The 22008-nt window shown below is 41.6% G+C and overlaps 1 protein-coding gene across 2 annotated transcripts in view; it reads left to right on the forward strand.

Annotated features, from left to right (window-relative positions):
- Positions 1-22008, forward strand: part of vwa8 (von Willebrand factor A domain containing 8) — a 501727-nt gene that overhangs the window by 241736 nt on the left and 237983 nt on the right. For both annotated transcript variants that reach the window (XM_073046008.1, XM_073046009.1), the window contains exons 17-19: positions 3159-3274; positions 6013-6113; positions 6199-6305. In XM_073046008.1, the coding sequence (XP_072902109.1) occupies positions 3159-3274; positions 6013-6113; positions 6199-6305 (324 nt within the window). The remainder of the gene's footprint in view (positions 1-3158; positions 3275-6012; positions 6114-6198; positions 6306-22008) is intronic.

The following is a 22008-nucleotide window of genomic DNA, read 5'->3' on the forward strand; positions in this document are numbered from 1 at the left end:
TGTGTGTACAGCCAGTCACAAAAGCAGTGAACTCCCTCAATAAGTAAAAGGGCCTGCACCATTATGAATTCTACCAGAGGAGAATAGTGGGTCATTACTACTGTAGCATTCTCATAGTAACTACACTCACTTCTGCCTCCTGACACTCTAAATTTCTGGCATACTGCTGGTATGATTGGCAGTGAAGACCGACACAAAATGCTTATTGAATTCATTTGCCATTTGTCTTTTGCCCATTACTACCTCTCCTGTGTCGTTTTTCAGCAGCTCAATATCTACTCTCACCTCTCTTCTACTCTTTATAGGTATATCTGAAAATACTTTTGGGATCCTCTTTTATATTATTGACTTACCTTCAAATTTCTCTTTTTCTCTCCTTACTGCTTTTTATTTGCCTTCTGTTTGTTTTTAAAAGTTCCCAATCCTCTAACTTCCCACTAATTTTTTGCTATACTATATGCTGCTCTGTTCTACTTTTATGCTGTCTTTGACTTCCCTTGACAGCCACGCTTGCCTCGTCCTTTAGAATACTTTTTCTTCTTTGGGATGAATCTATCTTACACCTTTCAAATTGCTCCCAGAAACTCTAGCCATCGCTGTTCTGCTGTCATCCCAGCTAGTGTTCCCTTTCAATCAACTTTTGCTACCTCCTCTCTCTTGCCTCTGTGGTTCCCTTTACTCCACTGTAATACTGCTACATGACTTTTGCTTCTCCCTCTCAAACTGCATATTATAGCATATTATGATCACTTTTTCCCAAAGGTTCCTTTACCTTAAGCTCTTTAATCAAATCTGGTGCATTATACAACACCCAATCCAGAATTGTCTTTTCCCTACTGGGCTCAACCACGAGTTACTCTTAAAAAATGCCTTGTAGTAATTTTACAAATTCCTTCTCTTGGGTCTGCATATTGAAATCACCATGACTATCTTAATATTGCCCTTTATACATACCTTTTCTATCTCCCATTGTAATTTGTAGCCCACAACCTTGTTACAGTTTGGAGGATTGTATATACAGTGCCCATAAAAAGTATTCACCTCTTTGGAAATTTTCATGTTGTATTGTTTTACAACATTGAATTACAGTGGATTCAACTTGGCATTTTATGCTACTGATAACAGAAAAAGGTTCTTTCGTGTCAAAGTGAAAACAATTACAAATATAAAACACAAAATAATTGACTGCATAATTATTTACCCCCTACAAGTCGGTATTTAGTTGACGCACCTTTTGCAGCAATTACGACCTTGAGGCTCTGTGGATAGGTCTCTAACAGCTTTGCACATCTGGACACTGCAATTTTTCCTCTTTCGTCTTTACAAAACTGCTCAAGTTGTGTCAGAACTGAAGGTCTGGACTCTGACTTGGCCACTCCAGGACATTAACTTTTTTGTTTTTAAGCCATACCTGTGTAGCTTTAGCTATATGCTTGGGGTCATTGTCTTACTGGAAGACAAATTTTCACCCAAATCGCAGTTCTCTTGCAGACTGCATCAGATTTTCCTCCAGGAGTTCCCTGTATTTTGCTGCATTCATTTTACCCTCTACTTTCACAAGCCTTCCAGGGCCTTCTGCAGTGAAGCATCCCCAAAGCAAGATGCAGCCGCCCCATTCTTCACAGGAGGGTTGGTGTGTTTTTGATGATGTGCAGTGTTTGGCTCAACCTTTTTAATTTTGCCCTCACGTTACTGCAAGTTACTGCAACTTTTTGTCTCTTTCTTTGTTCTGGACACTTTAATAATATCTCTTGAATTCTCCTTTCATTTTTTACTTTATCCTCACTTTTCCAAATTGTTGAACTGTTGAACCTACTATTTTGCTTAAAGACAAATTTCAACTCATCCCACTGACTGAAATTTTGTCTTATCATCTGCCTTTCCTTCCTCACAGTTTCACTACACACTGCATTTACTTGTATACCAACTGCCCCATCCTCTGCCATATTACTCCATTTCCCATCCTGCTGCCAAACCTGCCCGCACAGATTTTGGTCTCCCTCGACCTATTCTCTGTACAGGTCATAGCTTTTCCAGAAGAAATCTCAAGGATCCAGAAATCTGAAACCCTACCCCCTGCATCAGTTTCTCAGCCATATGTTCATCTACCAATTTATTCTATTCTTACCCTCAGTGGTGCCTGTTACGGGCAACAGCTCAGAGATGACCACCCTTGATTACTCCCCCTGCCAGTTTAGTGTGGTACTATCTGGGGGAAATTGATGGGAGTGTGGGGAGAATACAAAAATGTTATTAAATGGTTTGCATTGACTCAATAGGCCAAAGGGCCTGTTTATATGCTGTATCTCTCTATGAATCTGTTGCAATTACTGTTATTGTTTGGAGCATTTTCTTACTGTTCATTCAGATTTTCTGTTGATAAACTGAGCAGGAAAAATTGTTAATGTTTGCCATTATTTTGCAGTGCAGTACTTCAAGTAACCTTCTTTAAGTATATCTCTTGGGGATGTCACTTGATTAATATTGTTTTTATCTTAAAATATGTTACAGATTATTATTACCATATTAAGCAAATTAAGCTGTATTTAGTATTTTCAATTAAATTCTGTGCACAATAATTTTTAATATTTTCATATTTCCATATGGCATAGTGGGGGCCATCCAACTTACAGAACAATCATATTCTCCCACTAATATTGTTTATTTCCTGTAATTTTTTTCTGCACATTGCTGTCAGTTCTGCCACTCATACTACAACAGGGCAGTTTACAGTAATTAATTAATCGATCAATGTTGGGATGTAGATGAAAGGAAACCAGAGCACCTGGAGGAAACCCACACGGCCACAGAGAGAGCTTGTAAACTCTGCACAGACACCACTGATGTCGCTGGAGCAGCAAGGCTACAGCGCTGTGCCGCTTCCCATTATGATTGCCAGCTGTGATTGAATAGGTTGCTAAAGACACAATGACATGACATTCAACCAAAAACCATCCAAGTCCCACATCTGCTGTTGTCCTTCCTCCAGGCCTGCTTTCCAAAAGAAAAATAAATAAGCAAGGATGTTTGTTGAATATTAAAACTCATAGTGAAATACACTTCTTATCACTCATTAACATTTCTATAAATAGCAAAATAAAACATTTGCTGTTTTCAGCACAGCTGCTATTATTGTATCTTTTTGTTTGTCCTTTCAGGCAAAATCTCTGGCTTCATCACTTTCCTTGCGGCAATTACTCCGCATCTGCAACCGGATTTCGCGTTATCCAGAGGAAAGCCTATATCATGCTGTAAACAAGGCCTGTCTCTCCAGGTAGCTGAGCAAATGGTTCTCTGTGCTATTTATTGTTTAACCATTTGAAAGGTCATTACCTCACATTTCTCAAGCTGCCCCTTTTTTAAGGTTCAAGAAAGAAATTGCAGGCAGATAGTTGTTTTCAGTGCCAGGAGTCAGGGGAACACAGGGAGAAATGCTGAGTGGTAGATAGGGTGCTGTGCACAGAGAATAAAGACTTTGCTTATGTTTCTTGGGGGCCATAAGAGCAATGGATTCTATCCTGGTTGTTTGTGCTAGGATGCTCAATATTTTTCATATGGTATTCCTGAGGTACTAGCAGAATTGTATTAGCTTATATCTTATTATTAATTCTGGAAGTAACATAAAAATAAATTAGGTATAAATGTTTTTTCTAGTTATCGGTTGTCTAAAAAAACTTATTTAATACCATATGAGTTCTTCAGCATTGGATCCTCTTCTCCCCCAGTCCCCATCACTCATAATCCACCTCCCTCCAACATTCCCCCCGCCTCCCAGTAACAAGGGAGAAAAACATAAAGATCTCACTCATTGATAAAATTCACAGGTCCTCCAGATGAGGATATGAAACTTTGAATTTGCATTGAAGTTTTGTGATCCATAAATCATTTGGTGGCATTCCTCCAAATCAGGAGTGGGGACTCAAGCCCCCGCTCCAGAGTTTTTAGCGGAAACAATGACAATGCTGCAATGCTGCATTGTTTAAAATGCCATCATTCAGTTGAAATGTTAAATCAGGCATAGATGAAAGATTCCATCGTGCTCTTTTGAAAATGCCTGATTTGCTGAGCATATGTCTACAGTCCTGCAATAAACAATACGTAACACAGTCAAAGAAGCATAGTCACCCTCATGTATCCTTTGAATTGATCTTGCCCTATCAAACATATTCCCTGTGTTAGTCATCCCTCCCTTCACATACACTGCAACCTTAAATTAACTTCTTTATCCCTTTTCCTCTTCTGATGCAGGGTCTCTGACCGAAAACATTATCTCTGTTTTTCTCTCCACGTAGATGCTGCCTGACCTGAGTAGTTTTTCATTCAAATTTCTAGCATCTGCAGTTGTCTTTGACTTTCAGTTATACCATTGGTCCTCAATCAATCAATTAAGTAGGAATTATTTTTACAATGTTATTCATGGAACACTTATTCTATGTATTGATTATTACAGTTCCATTCTAAGAATATTTACTTACCTTAAACTGGAACGTGGGATACAAATACGGGACTCAAATGAGAGTTTCTGAAATGTCAAAGATGCATTGCAGGCATGAATAAATAAAGTATTAGAGAAACAGGCCATTGGGCCCATCATGTTTGCACTGAAATTCCAGTAATGGGTCTGTTGCTTTCTGTGTGTTGGCAATTCATGCACTTGTCTATATACTTCTTAAATGTTGGATTTCTGACTCCACCACCTCCTTAGGCAGAGTGTTCCAGATTTCAGCCACATATTGGATGAAATGTTCTTCTGCAGATCCCCTCGAAATCTCTTACCCTTACTCTAAAATTACATCCATTGCTTCTTGTTATCAGTGAAAATCTGATAGCAATGTACACAAACAGAAATTCGGACAGGAGTTCTGAAGCTTAAGTAATAGGTTAAAGGGAGACTGGTGAGTGGAGAGACAGTTGCTGATTCGTGGCTGCTGGTAAGATGGTGGCCTAAGACACAGCCAGCTGTGAAGGGAACTGAGGTGCACAGAGAGTTGTAATACTTGAGGCAGAACAACAGAAATGGATCTGAATGTAGGTGTTTTAATAACAAAACATTATCAGACCAGTAGCAGTATAGATTAGTGAGGAGAGGGGAGATGGTGAAAGAGATTTGCTGGGAATTGCATTATAAACTAGTTGCATTACATCTAATGAGCTGAGTCCTCTGGAATTTGGAAGGCCAAAGGGGAGCATTACACCTTGTAGATGGTCAAGAAGATTCACTTTAAGGTGATAAAGTGTTTGAAAAGATAATTCAGATGATTTTCTCACTAATGCAAAATATTTGAAAACCTGGTGGTATACTTAAAAATTAATGAATTAGAAATTTGAGCTTTCTTATACAGTATGAGGGACTGGAATTAATTGGATGGCTCACATGGGCTTTGATATTATATCATGTTATATTTGTGTTACTCTATATCCGGAATCTATGATTAGATGAAAGTTAGAGTCAATTTTGTAAATGCACACAATCATTCAAAAAACTTTGCTTTCCCTGCCAGCCAAGCACCCCAATCAATCGCATGGGGAAGTAACATGCAGCCTATGATTTCTGGTTTCAGTAAAACTCTGATAATGCACTATCTGACAACTGGCTCACCAGGTGATGTTTCCTATGCTCTCTTTAAACTTATCGGGTTCCTGATTTCCACCTGGTTCTCTGAAAGATATATTAGATTACTATGTATCAACTTTTTAAAGCGTATTAGGGTACATTCATTAGCCCAGAAAATGAGCATACCTTTACTGAATCTCACCAATCTTTATGAATACACCATAGAAAGCATCCTATTCAGATGCACCACCGCTTAGTATGGCAGCTGCTCTGCCCAAGTCTGTAAAAAATTGTAGAGTTGTAGACATAGCTCAGTTCATCACAAAATCCAGCAGCCCCGTTATAAGATTTATTGAACTGACATCTTGTATGACGATGAACCTTTGACCTATTGCCTTCAAGCATCGTGGTTTGTACAGTAGTTATCAGTTGATCCACACATGAACTTGTTTCTCCAGGTTTTTGCCAAACCTTGCCCGATCAGCCTTGCAGAAGAATCTGAAGGATTCTGGGATTGAGGCAAATTCAGATGTTGAGCAGGAAAGAACAAATATCAAATGTAAGTTCAAGTTTGCTACCTGTGAATGGTCCTGTCTGTGGTTTGTTATTGCGAAGTTAAATCTGTGGTTTATCTGATATTGCAGGTGAAATAAAGTCTGGGATTCTAACAATTGGGAAAGTCTCTGTTCCATTGCACAATCCAGATGAAAAGATGAAAGTACCAGATACTCTTTTTTATGAAAACACCCAGGTAATCTTGACTTCCATTAATCCAGTTGACATTTTGAAGGAGAATAAAGACTTAAAATTTATACAGTCAGGCTGCCAAGGTTTAGCATTTCATTCTGCCTCCTGAGCTGCTGCACTCTGTCATTACAGCAGTGGTGTGACAGCCTGGATTTTGTTCCCAAGCATCAGACTGGCATTTAGACCCATGAACCGACAGCCTTCTGTTTTGGAGATGAAATTGCCTATCCATAAGCACTACTGATGATTTATAACAAAGCATGCACAAGATAAAGGATATTTATGATTATTGAAGCTGTTTGTGAAAGAGAAAAGCTTCTTGTTACTTGGGCTGGATGGATAATTGAGGTCAAGGGGAACAAAGACACATTGAAACGAGAAAATATGAAGAAAAACAGGTGCCATTTCTCAGGTGAGGGGGACATAGCAAGGAAACCTAAGCCCTAAAAAATTGGCATACGGCAGGATGGAGGTGATTCCTGCTGCAAATTGTGAGGATGCAAAGCTGGTTAAGAGGGAGTGGAAGAGCCTGATTCACTCACTATTATTTAGGATGGCATGGTGTTACAGCTCCAGCAACCTGGATCGATCTTGACCTCAGGTTTGTCTACATTCAGAAGGTACCTAATAAAGTGGCCACTGAGTATGTACATGTGGTCTTCTGCTCCTATAACCCATTCACTTCAAGGTTCATTGTAAATTCTGCAATGGCTTTTGTAACACAAGGGGATTTGAGTTACTGTGGCCCTTCTGTCAGCTTGAACCAGTCTGGCCATTCTTCATTGACCTGTCTCATAAACAAGGCATTTTAGCCCACAGAATTACCATTCATTGGATTTTTTTTATTTTGTGCACCATCCTCTTAAAACTGTTATGCATAACAAACCAGTTTCTGAGATATTCAAACACTCCGTCTGGCACCAACAGACATTCCTCGGTCAAAGTCACTTAGATCACATTTCTTTCCCATTCTGATGTTCGGTCTGAATAACAAATGAACCTCTTGACCATGTCTGCATGCTTTGATGCATTGAGTTGCTGTCACTTGATTGGCTGATTAGATATTTGCATTAATGAGTAGATGTACAGCTGTACTTATAAAGTGGTTTCCTGAGTGTTCTGGTTTCCTCCCATTTCCCAAAGGGGTGCATGTTGGTAAGTTAATTGGCCTTTGTAAATTTCTCCCAGTGTGTATGTGAGTGTTGTAATCTGGGAGGATTGTGGGAATGTGGGAAATATTAACATAGGATTAGTGTAAATAAGAGCATAAGAAATGGGAGCTGGAGTAGGTCAACTGGGCTATCAAGCCTTCTCTGCTAATCATTGATATCATGGCTGATTTAGCCATGGACTCTGCTGTGCCTTCATCCTCTTCATCCTTTCATTGCTGCAGTCTAAGGTTCCCACCTGCTTCAAAAGGGAATCAATCATACTGGTGCCCAAGGAGAACAGGGTGAGCTGCCAGGTAGTACTCACATCTACTGTGATGAGGTGCTTTGAGAGGTTGGCCATGGCTAGAATTAACTCCTGATGCAATTTGCCTACTTCTGCAACAGTTGTAATCTCAGTGGCTCTCCGCTGAGCTTTGGAGTGCCTAGACAACAGCAAAACATATGTCACAGGTTGCTGTTTATCTATTACAGCTTGGCATTCAATGTCATAACCTCCTCATCATTAGTAAAGCTTCAAAACCTAAGTCTTTGTACCTTCCACTGCAACTGCATTCTCAACTTCCTTATTAGGAGACCACAGGATAGGTAATAACATCCCCTCCTCACTGACAATCACCCAAATAAAATCTATAAATTTGTCAGTGACACCACAGCTGTTGGCAGAATTTCAGATGGCGAGCAGGAGGCTTATAGGAATGAGATGGATAGGCTGTTTGAGTGGTATCACAACAACAACCTTGTACTCAACATTACCAAGACCTAGTAACTGATTGTGTACTTCAGGAAGGGGACGTCAGGAGAACACATACAATTCTTCACTGAGGTGAAAGAGTGAACAGCTTCAAATTCCTGGGTGCCAATATCTCAGAGGACCTGTCATGAGCTCAACATATTACAGTCCTGAAGAAGGCACACCAGTGGCTCTACTTCAATTAGAATTTGTGGTGATTTGGTATGTCGTGTAAATTTCTGTGGATGTATGGTAGAGAGCATTCTGACTGGTTGTATCTCCACCTGGTATTGAGGCTCCAATGTGCAGTATCGAAACAGGAAGTAGATTCAGCCAACTCCATCAAGGGCACAACTTCCCCACATTGAAGACATCTTCAAAATGGGTTGCCTCAAGAAGGTGGCATCCATGATTAAGGACCCTCACTATCCGGATATAGCCTCTTCTTGTTACTATTGCTGGGTACGAGGTACAGGAGTTTGAAGACCCATGTTCATTACTTTATGAACATTGTGGTCTCTTCTGCCACCAGATTTCTGAATACTCCATGAATCCATGAACATTAGCTCTTTATTCCTAAACACAAGAGAATCTACAAATGCTGGAAATCCAGAGTAACGCATACAAAATGCTGCAGGAACTCAGCTGGTCAAGCAGCATCTATGGAGGGGAATAAACTGTCATTGTTTCTCTCCCCCACCCTTTTATTTTCAATTGCCCTCTCTGGCTTTTATTGCTTCTCTTCTTCTCACCTGTCTATCACCTTCGTCTGGTGCCCCTCCTCCTTCCCTTTCTCTCATGGTCCACGGTCCTCTTCTATTCGATTCCTTCTAATTCAGCACTTTATCTTTTCCACCTATCACCTCCCAACTTCTTACTTCATTTCCCCTCGCTCACCCACCTATCTTCCCTTCACCTGGCTTCACTGATCACTTTCCAGCTTGTACTCTTCCCCAACGCCCCATCTTCTTACTCTGACTTCTTCCCCCTCCCTTTTGGGTCCTGATGAAGGGCCTTGGCCCAAGGTGTCAACCGTTCATTGACTACAGAGAGTGCCTGCTTGATAGTCAGTGTAGACTAAGCTGGATGGCACCGGTGAACCACAGCAATGTTCTGCTGGCTATGGACAATATTTCTAAATATACCTGCTCTGAATTATGCTCACTGCAATCTGCAGCATGTTGTTTCCCTTTAAGCAGCATACTTTTAAATCAACTTAATGAACTACAGATTTCACAACCTTCAGAACGACTTGCTGGACTTAACTCTCAAGCAAGCAGGTATGTCATCATGGCCAGAAGTGGCGGGGGGGTGCAGCTCCAAGCCAGGCTGAAGCACAGAGGACTGAAACCCCCCTTCTGAGACCCCCCCTCTTCTACCCAGCGTCTTGTTAGCAAATGAGCAGTCACTAGAGAACAAAATTGAGAACCTGAGGGCAAGATTACTGTATTGAAGGGAAATGAGAGTTTTTTGTGTTGCATGTGTAATTGAGACATGGCTTACTGCCAGCATGCCAGATATTGCAATCAGACCTGAAGGCTTCTCAATTTCCAGGATGGACCAAACTACTGATTTGGAAAAGGTGAAAGATGGAGGTGGCACTCCAGTATAGTAGTTCTGTCGACCTTGTGTTCCCCTGACCTTGAAGGACTTAACCATCAAATTCCAACTGTTCTATTTACCTACGGAGTTCTCCACAGTTTACATACCACAAATGGCTTACTATAATCAAGCGCCTGGGATGTTGCATGATGCCGTCTCCATACAAGAAACAGTCCATCCCAACTCATTTTAAATCACAGTCAAGTACTTCAACCAGGCTTGTAAGGAGAAAACACTGCGCAATTACCATCAGCTTATAACCTGTAGCAACACATTAGACCACTGTTACACTGAGATAGGGAATGCCTACCATTCCATGCCCAGACTGTATTCCGGTAAATCTGATCATTTGGCTGTCCTTCGCCAACCTGCACACAGGCAGAAGCTAAAGAACAAAGCTCCAGAGATCACAAAAAGGTAGTCACTGGAGGCAGAAGAGCCGTTACGGGATGGCTTCGAGTCAGTGGACTGGGCCGTGTTCAAGGACTCATCTGTGGATCAGAATGAATACACTATAGTTGTCACCGACTTTATTAAAACAGTTCTAGACAAGTGTGTTCCCACAAAACCATTCAGAGTCTTCCCCAGTCAGAAGCCTTGGATTAACCAAGAGATCCACAATCTGCTGAGAGCCAAGTCTGGTGACCAAGGAAGTTACAAGGAGTCCAGGTACGATCTTGAGAAAGTCACCTCACAGGTGAAGAGGCAGTTTCAGACTAAACTTGAATCATCAGTTGTGGATGGGTTTGAATACTATCACCTCAAATAAAGTAAAATCAAACAACATAAGAGACAACTGGGCTTTGCTTTCAGGTGAGCTCACTGCCTTTGATGCTAGCTTTGACTGTAAAAACAGGGAGGAACCATCAACAAACCCCATCATCAAAGGCCCCCTGGTAGCAGCAGAGATACCGAGGAGCAGATGGGGAGGCAGATTTTGGAAAGGTGCAAAAGTAACAGGGTTGTTACAATGGGTGACTTTAACTTCCCTAATATTGATTGGCACTTGATTAGCTCCAAGGGTTTAGATGGGGCAGAGTTTGTTAAGTGTGTCCAGGATGGATTCCTGACAGGCCAACTAGGGGGAATGCCATACTAGATTTAGTATTAGGTAACGAACCAGGTCAGGTCACAGATCTGTCAGTGGGTGAGCATCTGGGGGACAGTGATCACCGCTCCCTGGCCTTTAGCATTATCATGGAAAAGGATAGAATCAGAGAGGACAGGAAAATTTTTAATTGGGGAAGGGCAAATTATGAGGCTATAAGGCTAGAACTTGCGGGTGTGAATTGGGATGATGTTTTTGCAGGGAAATGTTCTATGGACATGTGGTCGATGTTTAAGGATCTCTTGCAGGATTTTAGGGATAAATTTGTCCCGGTGAGGAAGATAAAGAATGGTAGGGTGAAGAGTGAGATGGAAAATCTAGTTAGGTGGAAGAAGGCAGCATACATGAGGTTTAGGAAGCAAGGATCAGATGGGTCTATTAAGGAATATAGGGTAGCAAGAAAGGAGCTTAAGAAGGGGCTGAGAAGAGCAAGAACTGGGCATGAGAAGGCCTTGGTGAGTAGGGTAAGGGAAAACCCCAAGGCATTCTTCAATTATGTGAAGAACAAAAGGATGACAGGAGTGAAGGTAGGACCGATTAGAGATAAAAGTGGGAAGATGTGCCTGGAGGCTGTGGAAGTGAGCGAGGTCCTCAATGAATACTTCTCTTCGGTATTCACCAATGAGAGGGAACTTGATGATGGTGAGGACAATATGAGTGAGGTTGATGTTCCGGAGCATGTCGATATTAAGGGAGAGGAGGTGTTGGAGTTGTTAAAACACATTAGGACGGTTAAGTCCCCGGGGCTTGACGGAATATTCCTTAGGCTGCTCCATAAGGTGAGGGAAGAGATTGCTGAGCCTCTGGCTAGGATCTTTATGTCCTCGTTGTCCACGGGAATGGTACCGGAGGATTGGAGGGAGGCGAGTGTTGTACCCTTGTTCAAAAAAGGTAGTAGGGATATTCCGGGTAATTATAGACCAGTGAGTCTTACGTCTGTGGTGGGAAAGCTGTTGGAAAAGATTCTTAGAGATAGGATCTATGGGCATTTAGAGAATCATGGTCTGATCAGGGACAGTCAGCATGGCTTTGTGAAGGGCAGATCGTGTCTAACAAGCCTGATAGAGTTCTTTGAGGAGGTGACCAGGCATATAGATGAGGGTAGTGTAGTGGATGTGATCTACATGGATTTTAGTAAGGCATTTGACAAGGTTCCACACGGTAGGCTTATTCAGAAAGTCAGAAGGCATGGGATCCAGGGAAGTTTGGCCAAGTGGATTCAGAATTAGCTTGCCTGCAGAAGGCAGAGGGTCATGGTGGAGGGAGTACATTCAGGTTGGAGGGTTGTGACTAGTGGTGTCCCACAAGGATCTGTTCTGGGACCTCTACTTTTTGTGATTTTTATTAACAACCTGGACATGGGGGGTAGAAGAGTGGTTTGGCAAGTTTGCAGATGACACAAAGGTTGGTGGTGTTGTAGATAGTGTAGAGGATTGTCGAAGATTGCAGAGAGACATTGATAGGATGCAGAAGTGGGCTGAGAAGTGGCAGATGGAGTTCAACCCGGAGAAGTGTGAGGTGGTACACTTTGAAAGGACAAACTCCAAGGCAGAGTACAAAGTAAATGGCAGGATACTTGGTAGTGTGGAGGAGCAGAGAGATCTGGGGGTACATGTCCACAGAATCCTGAAAGTTGCCTGACAGGTAGATAGGGTAGTTAAGAAAGCTTATGGAGTGTTAGCTTTCATAAGTCAAGGGATAGAGTTTAAGAGACGCGATGTAATGATGCAGCTCTATAAAACTCCATTTGGGCCACACTTGGAGTACTGTGTCCAGATCTGGTCGCCTCACTATAGGAAGGATGTGGAAGTATTGGAAAGGGTACAGAGGAGATTTACCAGGATGCTGCCTGGTTTAGAGAGTATGGATTATGATCAGAGATTAAGGGAGCTAGGGCTTTAGTCTTTGGAGAGAAGGAGGATGAGAGGAGACATGATAGAGGTGTACAAGATATTAAGAGGAATAGACAGAGTGGACAGCCAGCGCCTCTTCTCCAGGGCACCACTGCTCAGTACTAGAGGACATGGCTTTAAGGTAAGGGGAGGGAAATTCAAGGGGGATATTAGAGGAAAGTTTTTCACTCAGAGAGTGGTTGGTGCGTGGAATGCACTGCCTGAGTCAGTAGTGGAGGCAGATACACTAGTGAAATTTAAGAGACTACTAGACAGGTATATGGAGGAATTTAAGATGGGGGGGTTATATGGGAGGCAGGGTTTAAGGGTCGGCACAACATTGTAGGCCGAAGGGCCTGTAATGTACTGAAATGTTAAACTAACACAGCCCTTGAAGATTCTGTGATTTCAGTCTCTGAAGTTGACATGCAAACAGTCTTCAAGAGGGCGAACCTATGAAAAGCATCTGGTTCAGACAGGGTACCTGGCTAAGTATGATTGAATTCATACTGCAGTTTGAAAGGGTGAAGCATAAGTCACATGCATTGGTATCATGATGGAATAAAGGGAATTACAGAAGCATGAGAGAGGAGCTTGCCCACTTAGATTGGAGGAAGATACTGGCAGGGATGATGGCAGAATAGGGGTGTCTGAAGTTTCTGGGCATTGTTCACAAGGCGCAGGCTAGGTATGTCCCATAGAAGAAGAAGTTCTCAAATGGCAGGTGTAGGCAACCGTGGCTGACAAGGGCAGTTAAGGACTGTTTAAAAGCTAAGAAAAGGGCATATAAGGTAGCAAAGTGGGTGGGAAGTTGGATGATTGGGAAACTTTTAAAATCCAACAAAAAGCAATTAAAAAGGCTGTAAGAAGGAAAAAGATGAAATATGAGGGCAAATAAATAATATAAAGCAGGATACTAAAAATCTTTTCAGTTATGTAAAGAGTAAAAGGGAGATGAGAGTTGAATTGGACCACTGGAAAATGATGCTGGTGAGGTACGAATGGGGGACAAAGAGATAGCAGATGAACTTAATGAGCACTTTGCATCTGTCTTTACTGTAGAAGATACTAGTAGTGTGTCAGGAGTGAGTGTCATTGCTCTTACAAGGGAAAAAGTCCAAGGCAAACTGAAAGGTTTTAAGGTGGATAAGTCACGTGGACCAGATGGACTACGTTCCAGAGCGCTGAGAGAGGTTGCTGAAGAGATAACAGATACATTGGTCATGATCTTTCAAGAATTGAATTGACTTTATTATTACTCACATCCTTCATATACATGAGGGGTAAAATCTTTACGTCTCTATCTAAATGTGCAATTATAGTAATTTATAGTAAGTATTATATATAACAGGATAATCAATATAACATAGAAATAAAGTTGTGTCAGCATGAATTAAGCAGTTTGATGGCCTGCTGGAAGAAGCTGTCCCTGAGTCTGTTGGTCCTGGCTTTTATGCTGCAGTACTGTTTCCCGGATGGTAGCAGCTGGAACAGTTTGCAGTTGGGGTGACTCGGGTCCCTAATGATCCTTCGGGCCCTTTTTACACACCTATCTTTGTATATATCCTGAATCATGGGAAGTTCACATCTATAGATGTGCTGGGCCGTCCGCACCACTCTGCAGAGTTTTACGATTGAGAGAAGTACAGTTTCCATACCAGACAGTGATGCAGCCAGTCAGGATGCTCTCAATTGTGCCCCTATAGAAAGTTCTTAGAATTTGGTGGCCCATACCAAACTTCTTCAACTGTCTGAGGTGAAAGAGGCCTTTTCCACCACACAGCTGGTACGTACAGGCCATGTGAGGTCCTCGGTAATGTTTATGGCGAGGAACTTAAAACTGTCACCCTCTCAATCCCAGTTCCATTGATGTCAATAGCAGTTAGCATGTCTCCATTCCTCCTGTAGTCCACAACCAGCTATGTTTTTGCGACATTGAGGGAGAGGTTGTTTTCTTGACACCACTGTGTCAGGGTGATGACTTCCTCTCTGTAGGCTGCCTCATTATTATGAGATTAGGCCAATCAGTGTAGTGTCATCAGCAAATTTAATTAGCAGATTGTAACTGTGGGTGACAACACAGTCATGGGTATACAGACTGTAAAGGAGGGATCACTTGATTCTGGCATGGTCCCAGATGACTGGAAAATTTCAAATGTCATTCCACTTTCTAAGAAGGGAAGAAGGCAAAAGAAAGGAAATTATAGGCCAGTTAGCCTAACCTCAGTGATTGGGAAACTGTTGGAGTATTAACAATAAGGATTTGGGGTACTTGAAGACTTATGATAAAATAAGTCAAAGTCAACATGGTTTCTGTAAAGGGAAATCTTGGCTGACAAATCTGTTAGAGTTATTTGAGGGAGTAACAAGCAGGGTGACAAAGGAGAGGCAGTGATTGTCATTTACTTGGATTTTCAAAAGGCATTTTATAAGATGCCACATATGAGGCTGGTTAACAAGATAAGATCCTATGGTGTTGCAGGAAAATGCTGGCATGGACAGAAAAATGGCTGACAGGCAGGAGGCTGTGAGTGGAAATAAAGGGGGCCTTTTCTGGTTGGCTGCCAGTGGCTAGTGGTGTTCCTCAGGGGTCAGTATTGGGACTACTACTTTTCACATTGTTTGTCAATGATTTAGATAATGGAATTGATGGTTTTGTGGCAAAGTTTGTGGTTGATGTGGAGATAGGTGGAGAGGGAGGTAGTGTTGAGAGAGCAACGTGATTGTAGCAGGACTTAGACAAATTGGAAGAATGGGCGAAAAAGTGGCAGATGGAATACAGTGTTGGGAAATGTATGATAATGCATTTTGGCAAAAGGAACAACAGTGCAGACTATTGTCTAAATGGGGAGAAAATTCTAATATCAGGAATGTGGAGAAACCTAGGAGCCCTTGTGCAAGACTCCCAGGTGGTTAATTTACAGGTTGAGTCTGTGGTAAATAAGGTAAATGCAATGTTGGCATTTATTTCGAGGGGAATTGAATATAAAAGTAAGGAGATAATGCTGAGGCTTCATGGTCAGGCTGCATTTGGAGCATAATCAACAGTTTTGGGCCCAATATCTCAGAACTGGAGAGAGTCCAGAGGAGGTTCATGGGAGTGATTCCAGGAATGAATTTGGCAGCTTTGGGTCTGTACTCACTGGAATTTAGAATATTGCGAGCTGATCTCATTGAATCTACCAAATTTGAAAGAACTAGATAGGGTGGATGTGGAGAAGATGTTTCCTATGGTGGGGGTATTCAGAACTAGAGAGCACAGCCTCAAAATTGATGGGTGACCTTTTAGAATAGATGTAAGGAAGAACAAATGAGTGACACCACAAGAATTCATCCTCTCCAACACAATGACCCCATTTAGATGCTGAATGAGAGCCCTCTTTAAGTAACCATAGAATGTGGGAAATGTGCCTGCCACAATTTACTTAATAAGATTAAACTGAAAACACAAGGTCCCAATATTCATAGTTAAGACATTGATTAGTAAATACAGATGCTCAAAGACCCTCGAAGTCGAACGGCTCTCTGGCAAGCCACAGGAATGATGACATATTGTCTGTAGGACTAATATCGATACTGAATGTATGAAGCAAACAACGTACTCTAGTTTGTAAATTCTAAGCAATTCTTAACCATTTTATAAAGTAGTCTTTGTGATTATATTGTTATTCACATATCCTTCCTTTAGTCTTAATCAATATATTGGTTTAGAGGAGCTACCTTAATGCCTGATTTAGTATATAAATTAGGTAATATATAATATGAGTCAATGTTCTTGAGCATTCAAAGACCATTATATTCAGGAAACTGATGAAAACTTTTAACTTTGAGTAGAAATGAAATTGCAGTTAGTGTTTTATTATTACATGTAATGAGGTACAGTTTATACAGATCAAATCATTACATTATGTACTGAGGTAGAACAAGGTAAAACAATAGCATCACTCAAAATAAAGTGTAACAGCTTCAGAAAAATTGCAGTGCAGTAAACAATAAAGAGCAAGGTCATAACTAGCTAGTTTGTGAGGTCAAGAGTCCACCTTCTCATAGTAGGGAACTATTCAGTGGTCTTGTAGCAGTTGGGTAGTAGGTGTCTTTACTGATCAGATGCTCTAGAGTGAGTCTTACATCAGTGGTGAGTAAGCTGTTGGAGAGGATTTTTAGACACAGTATTTATGAGCACTTGTAGAGCGTAGTCAACATGGCTTTGTGATAGACAGATTGTGCCTCATAAGCATGACTGAATTATTTGAGGTAGCAACAAAACAATTTGATTAAGGTAGAGCAGTGGTTGTGGTGTATATGGATTTTAGTAAAGCATTCAACAAGATTTCCCACTGCTGACTCATTCAGAAAGTCAGGAGGCATGGGATCCAGGGAAACTTGGCTGTGTGATTTGTAATTGGCTTGGCCACAGAAAGCAGAGGATGGTTTTAGATGGAGCTCATTCTGCCTGGAGGCCAGTGACCAGTGGTTTTTTGCAGAGATCTGTTCTGGGATTGCTACTTATTGTGAGTTTTATTAATCACTTGGATGAGGAAGTGGAAGGGTGGGTTAGTAAGTTTTCAGATGACTTGAAGTGTGGTGGTGTTTGAATAAGCTCTTCCCGAGTTTCCAGACAGGTACAGGTATCAATTTTAGCCGGCGATTAAGATCGCTGTACCCAGCTGGAAGCCCAAGGTTTATTTGTCATATTCACCGGGAAAGCACTAGATCCTTTTTTGTTGGTGGTGTTGTCATAGGTTACAATGGAAAATAGATAGAGTGCAGAGCTGGGCTGAGAAGTGGTACATCAAGTTCACTTTGGAAAAGTGTGAAATGATGCACATTGAAAGGTCAAACTTGGAAGCAGTATAAGGTTATTGGCAGGATTCTTAACTATGTGGTGGAACTGAGGAATCTTGGGGTCTACATTCGTAGATCCCTCAGAGCTGCAAAGCAGGTTGACGGTGTTGGTAGGAAGATGTATGGTGTGTTGGCCTTCATTAGTTGGAGGATTGACTTCAAGAGCGATGAGGTATTGTTGCAGCTCTAAAACTCTGGTTAGACCACATTTGGAATACTGCTCAAGTTTATTGTCATTCAACCATGCACATGTATACATCTAAATGAAACATCATTTCTCTGGGCCAAGGTGCAAAACACAGTATTTATAGTCAGCTGGTCAGGACACTTTTGAAGGTGCTCCAGCAGAATGTGGTGAGAATTGGTGGTGGGGTGGTGGAGAGCCTAACTTGACTCAGTCTACTATGGAAGAGGAGGTACTGCTGTGTTCTCTTGGCTAAAGAGGTTGTGTTGAGGGACTGGGTGGGATCGTCATGAATGTGCACACCAAGAAGAAACTTGGTGCTCCTGTCTCTGTCTATGGAGAAGTGGTTGATGTGCAGTTGGGAGTGGTCAGCCTGCACCTTTCTGAAGTCTACAATCCTCTCATTAACCTTGTCCACATTGAGACTCAGGTTGTTATTTACACCAATCCATAATCTCTATCAGAAACAGTTTAATATCACTGGCATATGTTGTGAAATTTGTTGATTTGTGACAGCAGTACACTGCAATACATAATAATAAAAAAACAAATCATAATAGGAAATACGTATATTTAAATTAAATTAAGTAATGCAAAGAGAGGGCAAAAAGATTTTTAAAAGTGTGCTACTGCATATGTGTTGATTGTCCATTCAGAAATCTGAGGGAGATGATGGAGGAGAAGAGGCTCTTCCTAAAATGTTGAAAGTGTGTCTTCAGGCTCCTGCACCACCTTCTGGATGGTAGCAATAAGCAGGAAATGCTTGGGAGGCTCGTGCCCATGATGGAGCTGTCTGAATTTGCAACTTTCTGCAGCTATTTCCAGTCCTAAGCAGTCGACCCACCCGACCATATGGTGATGCAAACAGAATGCTATCCACAGTACATCTTCAGAAATCTGTAAGAGTTCTTGGTGAAAATGCTAAGTTTACTCAAACTCCTTATAAAATATAGCTACTGTGATGCCTTCTTTGTAATTGCATCAATATATTGGGGCCAAGATAGATCTTCAGAGATGTTGTCACCCAGGAACCTGAAGCTCTTCACCTTGTCTGCTGCTGATTCAATGACTTCTCCTTCCTGATGTTTACAGTCAGTTCCTTGGTCTTACTGATGCTTAGTGCAAAGTTATTTTTGTGACACAATTCAACCAGCTGACCTTACTCACTCCTGTGCACCACCTCGTCATCATCTAAAATTATTGGCACTGGTTTTCAGTGCCCTATCAGTTACACCATCAGAATCTGACACTTTGCGAGAGTTCACCCTCTTGAAAGGTGTTCTGACCTTGGCGTCCAAGTTAGAGATCACAGGGTCACCAGATGCTGCAGGGATTTGCACAAGTGTACTGCAAAAAAAGCATTGAGATCTTCTGGGAGTGAAGCATGACAGTTGTTCATATTAGGTTTTGCCTTGTAGGAAGTTTTCACTTGCAAACCCTGCTAAAACTGTTAGACTCACCTGTACTACCTTGCTCCCTGATGTTATTTCAGCATTGTTGAAGATGAGTTCAACCACTGTTTTATCATTGGAAAACTTTATGATGTGATTTCTATCTTGCATTAGTAGTGTGAACAGTAGCAGGCTGAACACGCAGCCCTGGGGACTGAAATATTAGTGCTCAGCATGATGGAGCTAGAGATGTGTTCAGTTCTGGTCACCTCATTAGAGTAAGGATGTGGAAGCTTTAAAGCGGATGCAGAGAATATTTGCCAGGGTGCTGCCTGGATTAGTGAGCGGGTCTTATGAGGAAAGTCTGAGCAAGCTTTGACTTTTCTCTGGAGCAAAGGAGGATGAGAGGTGACTTAATACAGGTTTCCCCCGCTATTCAAAGGTAGAGTGTTCCTCTGAAACGGTTCGTAAGCCGGAATGTCGTAAAGTGAAGAAGCAATAACCATTTATTTATATGGGAAAAATTTGTGAGCGTTCACAGACCCAAAAAATAACCTACCAAATCATGCCAAATAACACATAAAACCTAAAATAACAGTAACATACAGTAAAAGCAGGAATGATCTGATAAATACACAGCCTATATAATGTAGGAATACTTTTCTACGATTATTGCAGCACTGTCCACCGCAGTGAAAATCTCACGCAAGCACTTTCGGCAGCACTCCCGGCAGAAACACACGGCGCAAGAGCTCCTGGCAGAAACAGATGGCGCAAGTGCTCCTGGCAGAAGCACCCTTTCCAGTAACCTTTAAGCTATGAAGCTACCAAATAACACATAAAAGTACACAGTTGATATAAAGTGGAAATAATGTACGTCCAGTGTAGTTTCACTTACCGGAATCGGGAAGACAGTGAGCACACTGATGATGGTGTGTTGGGCTGAGTTGTCGGAGGTTGGGGTGGTGGGAGACTGGAGTGTCATCTCATCGTCGTCTGTTTCCATCAGGGCAGGCAGGTCACCTTCTTCTATGTCTGCCTGCCTCAATGTCGAAGGTCGAGTTTCATCGTCTGCTGTGGCTGACGTGGAAGGCTTGAGAAACGACAGTATGCTTGACTGCTTAGCCTCGCACATTTTTCTATCATACAGTTCTTTGTAAGCACTCAAACCATCCTGCAAATATGCCCTAAACCTACGTACCCTTTCAAAATGAAAGTCATACTTTTCTGCAATCATTGCAGCGTTGTCAATCGCAGCGAAAATCTCATGCAATTGCTTCCCGTTCAGTTCCTGGACGTCTTCACCTTCGGGCCATTTGCTACTGTGTTCGGTTTCAATTGTTATCCTTTCCTCTTCATCAGCTCTTCATCTGTCAGTTTTGGTCATGGGATGCCAAAACATCATCTTTGTCAACTTCCACAAACTCTTAGCCAAACTCACTATGTCCTTACTTTGTTCACCACGATCGAAACGCTTAATTATGTCTAGTTGTACACTAAGTGTAACACCCTTCCGCGCTTTTTTAGGCTTTTCCGATACCTTACAACTCATCTTGCTAATGGATGCACAAAATAAATCGACATAAAGCACAATGCTCACAGGCTCATTCTTAAGCAAAGCTGGTTAGAATGCAGTTCCAAGGGAGGAGCTCGGCTGCTTGTCGCGCACTGCCTTTTTTCGTAACAGTGAAAACACCTTCTGTTAGCGAAAACAGGTAACCAATGTAGGTCTTTTGTAACAGCGAGTTGACATAAAGCGAACGTTCGAAAAATGGGGGACGCCTGTAGAGGTGTATAAGATGATAAAAGGCATGGATAGAGTGGACAGCCAGTGCCTTTATCCCAGGTTGGAAATAGCTAAAAGTAGCTGAAAATAGCATAATTTTAAAGAGATTGGAATAAAATATGGGGAAATTTCAGAGGTAGGTTTTTAAAGAAAGGGAGCAGGGAATGCAGTATGGGTGGTGGTGGTAGGGGCAGATACATTACGGAGATTTAACAGAATCTTGGGTAGGCATATGAATGAAAGAAAAATGGAGGGAGGAGGTAGATTGTTCTTGGAGTAAGTTAAAATATCGGCACAAGATAGGGGGTGAAGGGCCTGTACCGTTCTTTGTTCTTTGAGTTCAGTGATAAGTGACAATACAATGCATATGGTGAATTGCAAAAGTTTGAATTCTGCTTTGATGGTCATGTGTTGTAAATTAATTTGTCAACTTAATATTTTATAACCTCAGCTTTATTAAGTTATAAATTATTTATTTACTATATTGAAGATGGACTTCAGTCCTAATTATGGGGCTTGGGTTGATTTTAAAGTAACTTAAGGTTAGTAGGAGGAAACAAAAATCCTCAACAAGTGAAAAGATGCTCAGAAGACATGGAACCAAAGTGTGATAGAACCAGTACATTGTAGGAGGTTAAACCTAAATATATGATGGTGTGATCCAAAAGAATAGAACAGAAGAAAAGTAAGCCAAAAAGTGGATAGGATTGAGTCACAAAGGAAGAGGTTAAAAGAAAATAGACCTCTTCACCTCTGACAATCATATCTAGACTTTATCCTCATGTGATCATGGGAAGAAGCTCACCTACATGACCAAACATTGGAGTATTAGAATGGTAATGGAATAGACATGGGAACTGCATGTGTTATAATGGGTTGGATTGTCCAATTCAGCAGTTGTCAAACATTAACAATACAAAGGTAGGTGGAGGACAGGTAAGGTAATAAGTGGGCAATGGAATAAAGGCTAGGAAAGTGTGGGGTTGTGCATTTTTGT

Source organism: Hemitrygon akajei, chromosome 5 (genome assembly GCF_048418815.1).
Source record: "Hemitrygon akajei chromosome 5, sHemAka1.3, whole genome shotgun sequence".
Classification (NCBI taxonomy): domain Eukaryota; kingdom Metazoa; phylum Chordata; class Chondrichthyes; order Myliobatiformes; family Dasyatidae; genus Hemitrygon; species Hemitrygon akajei.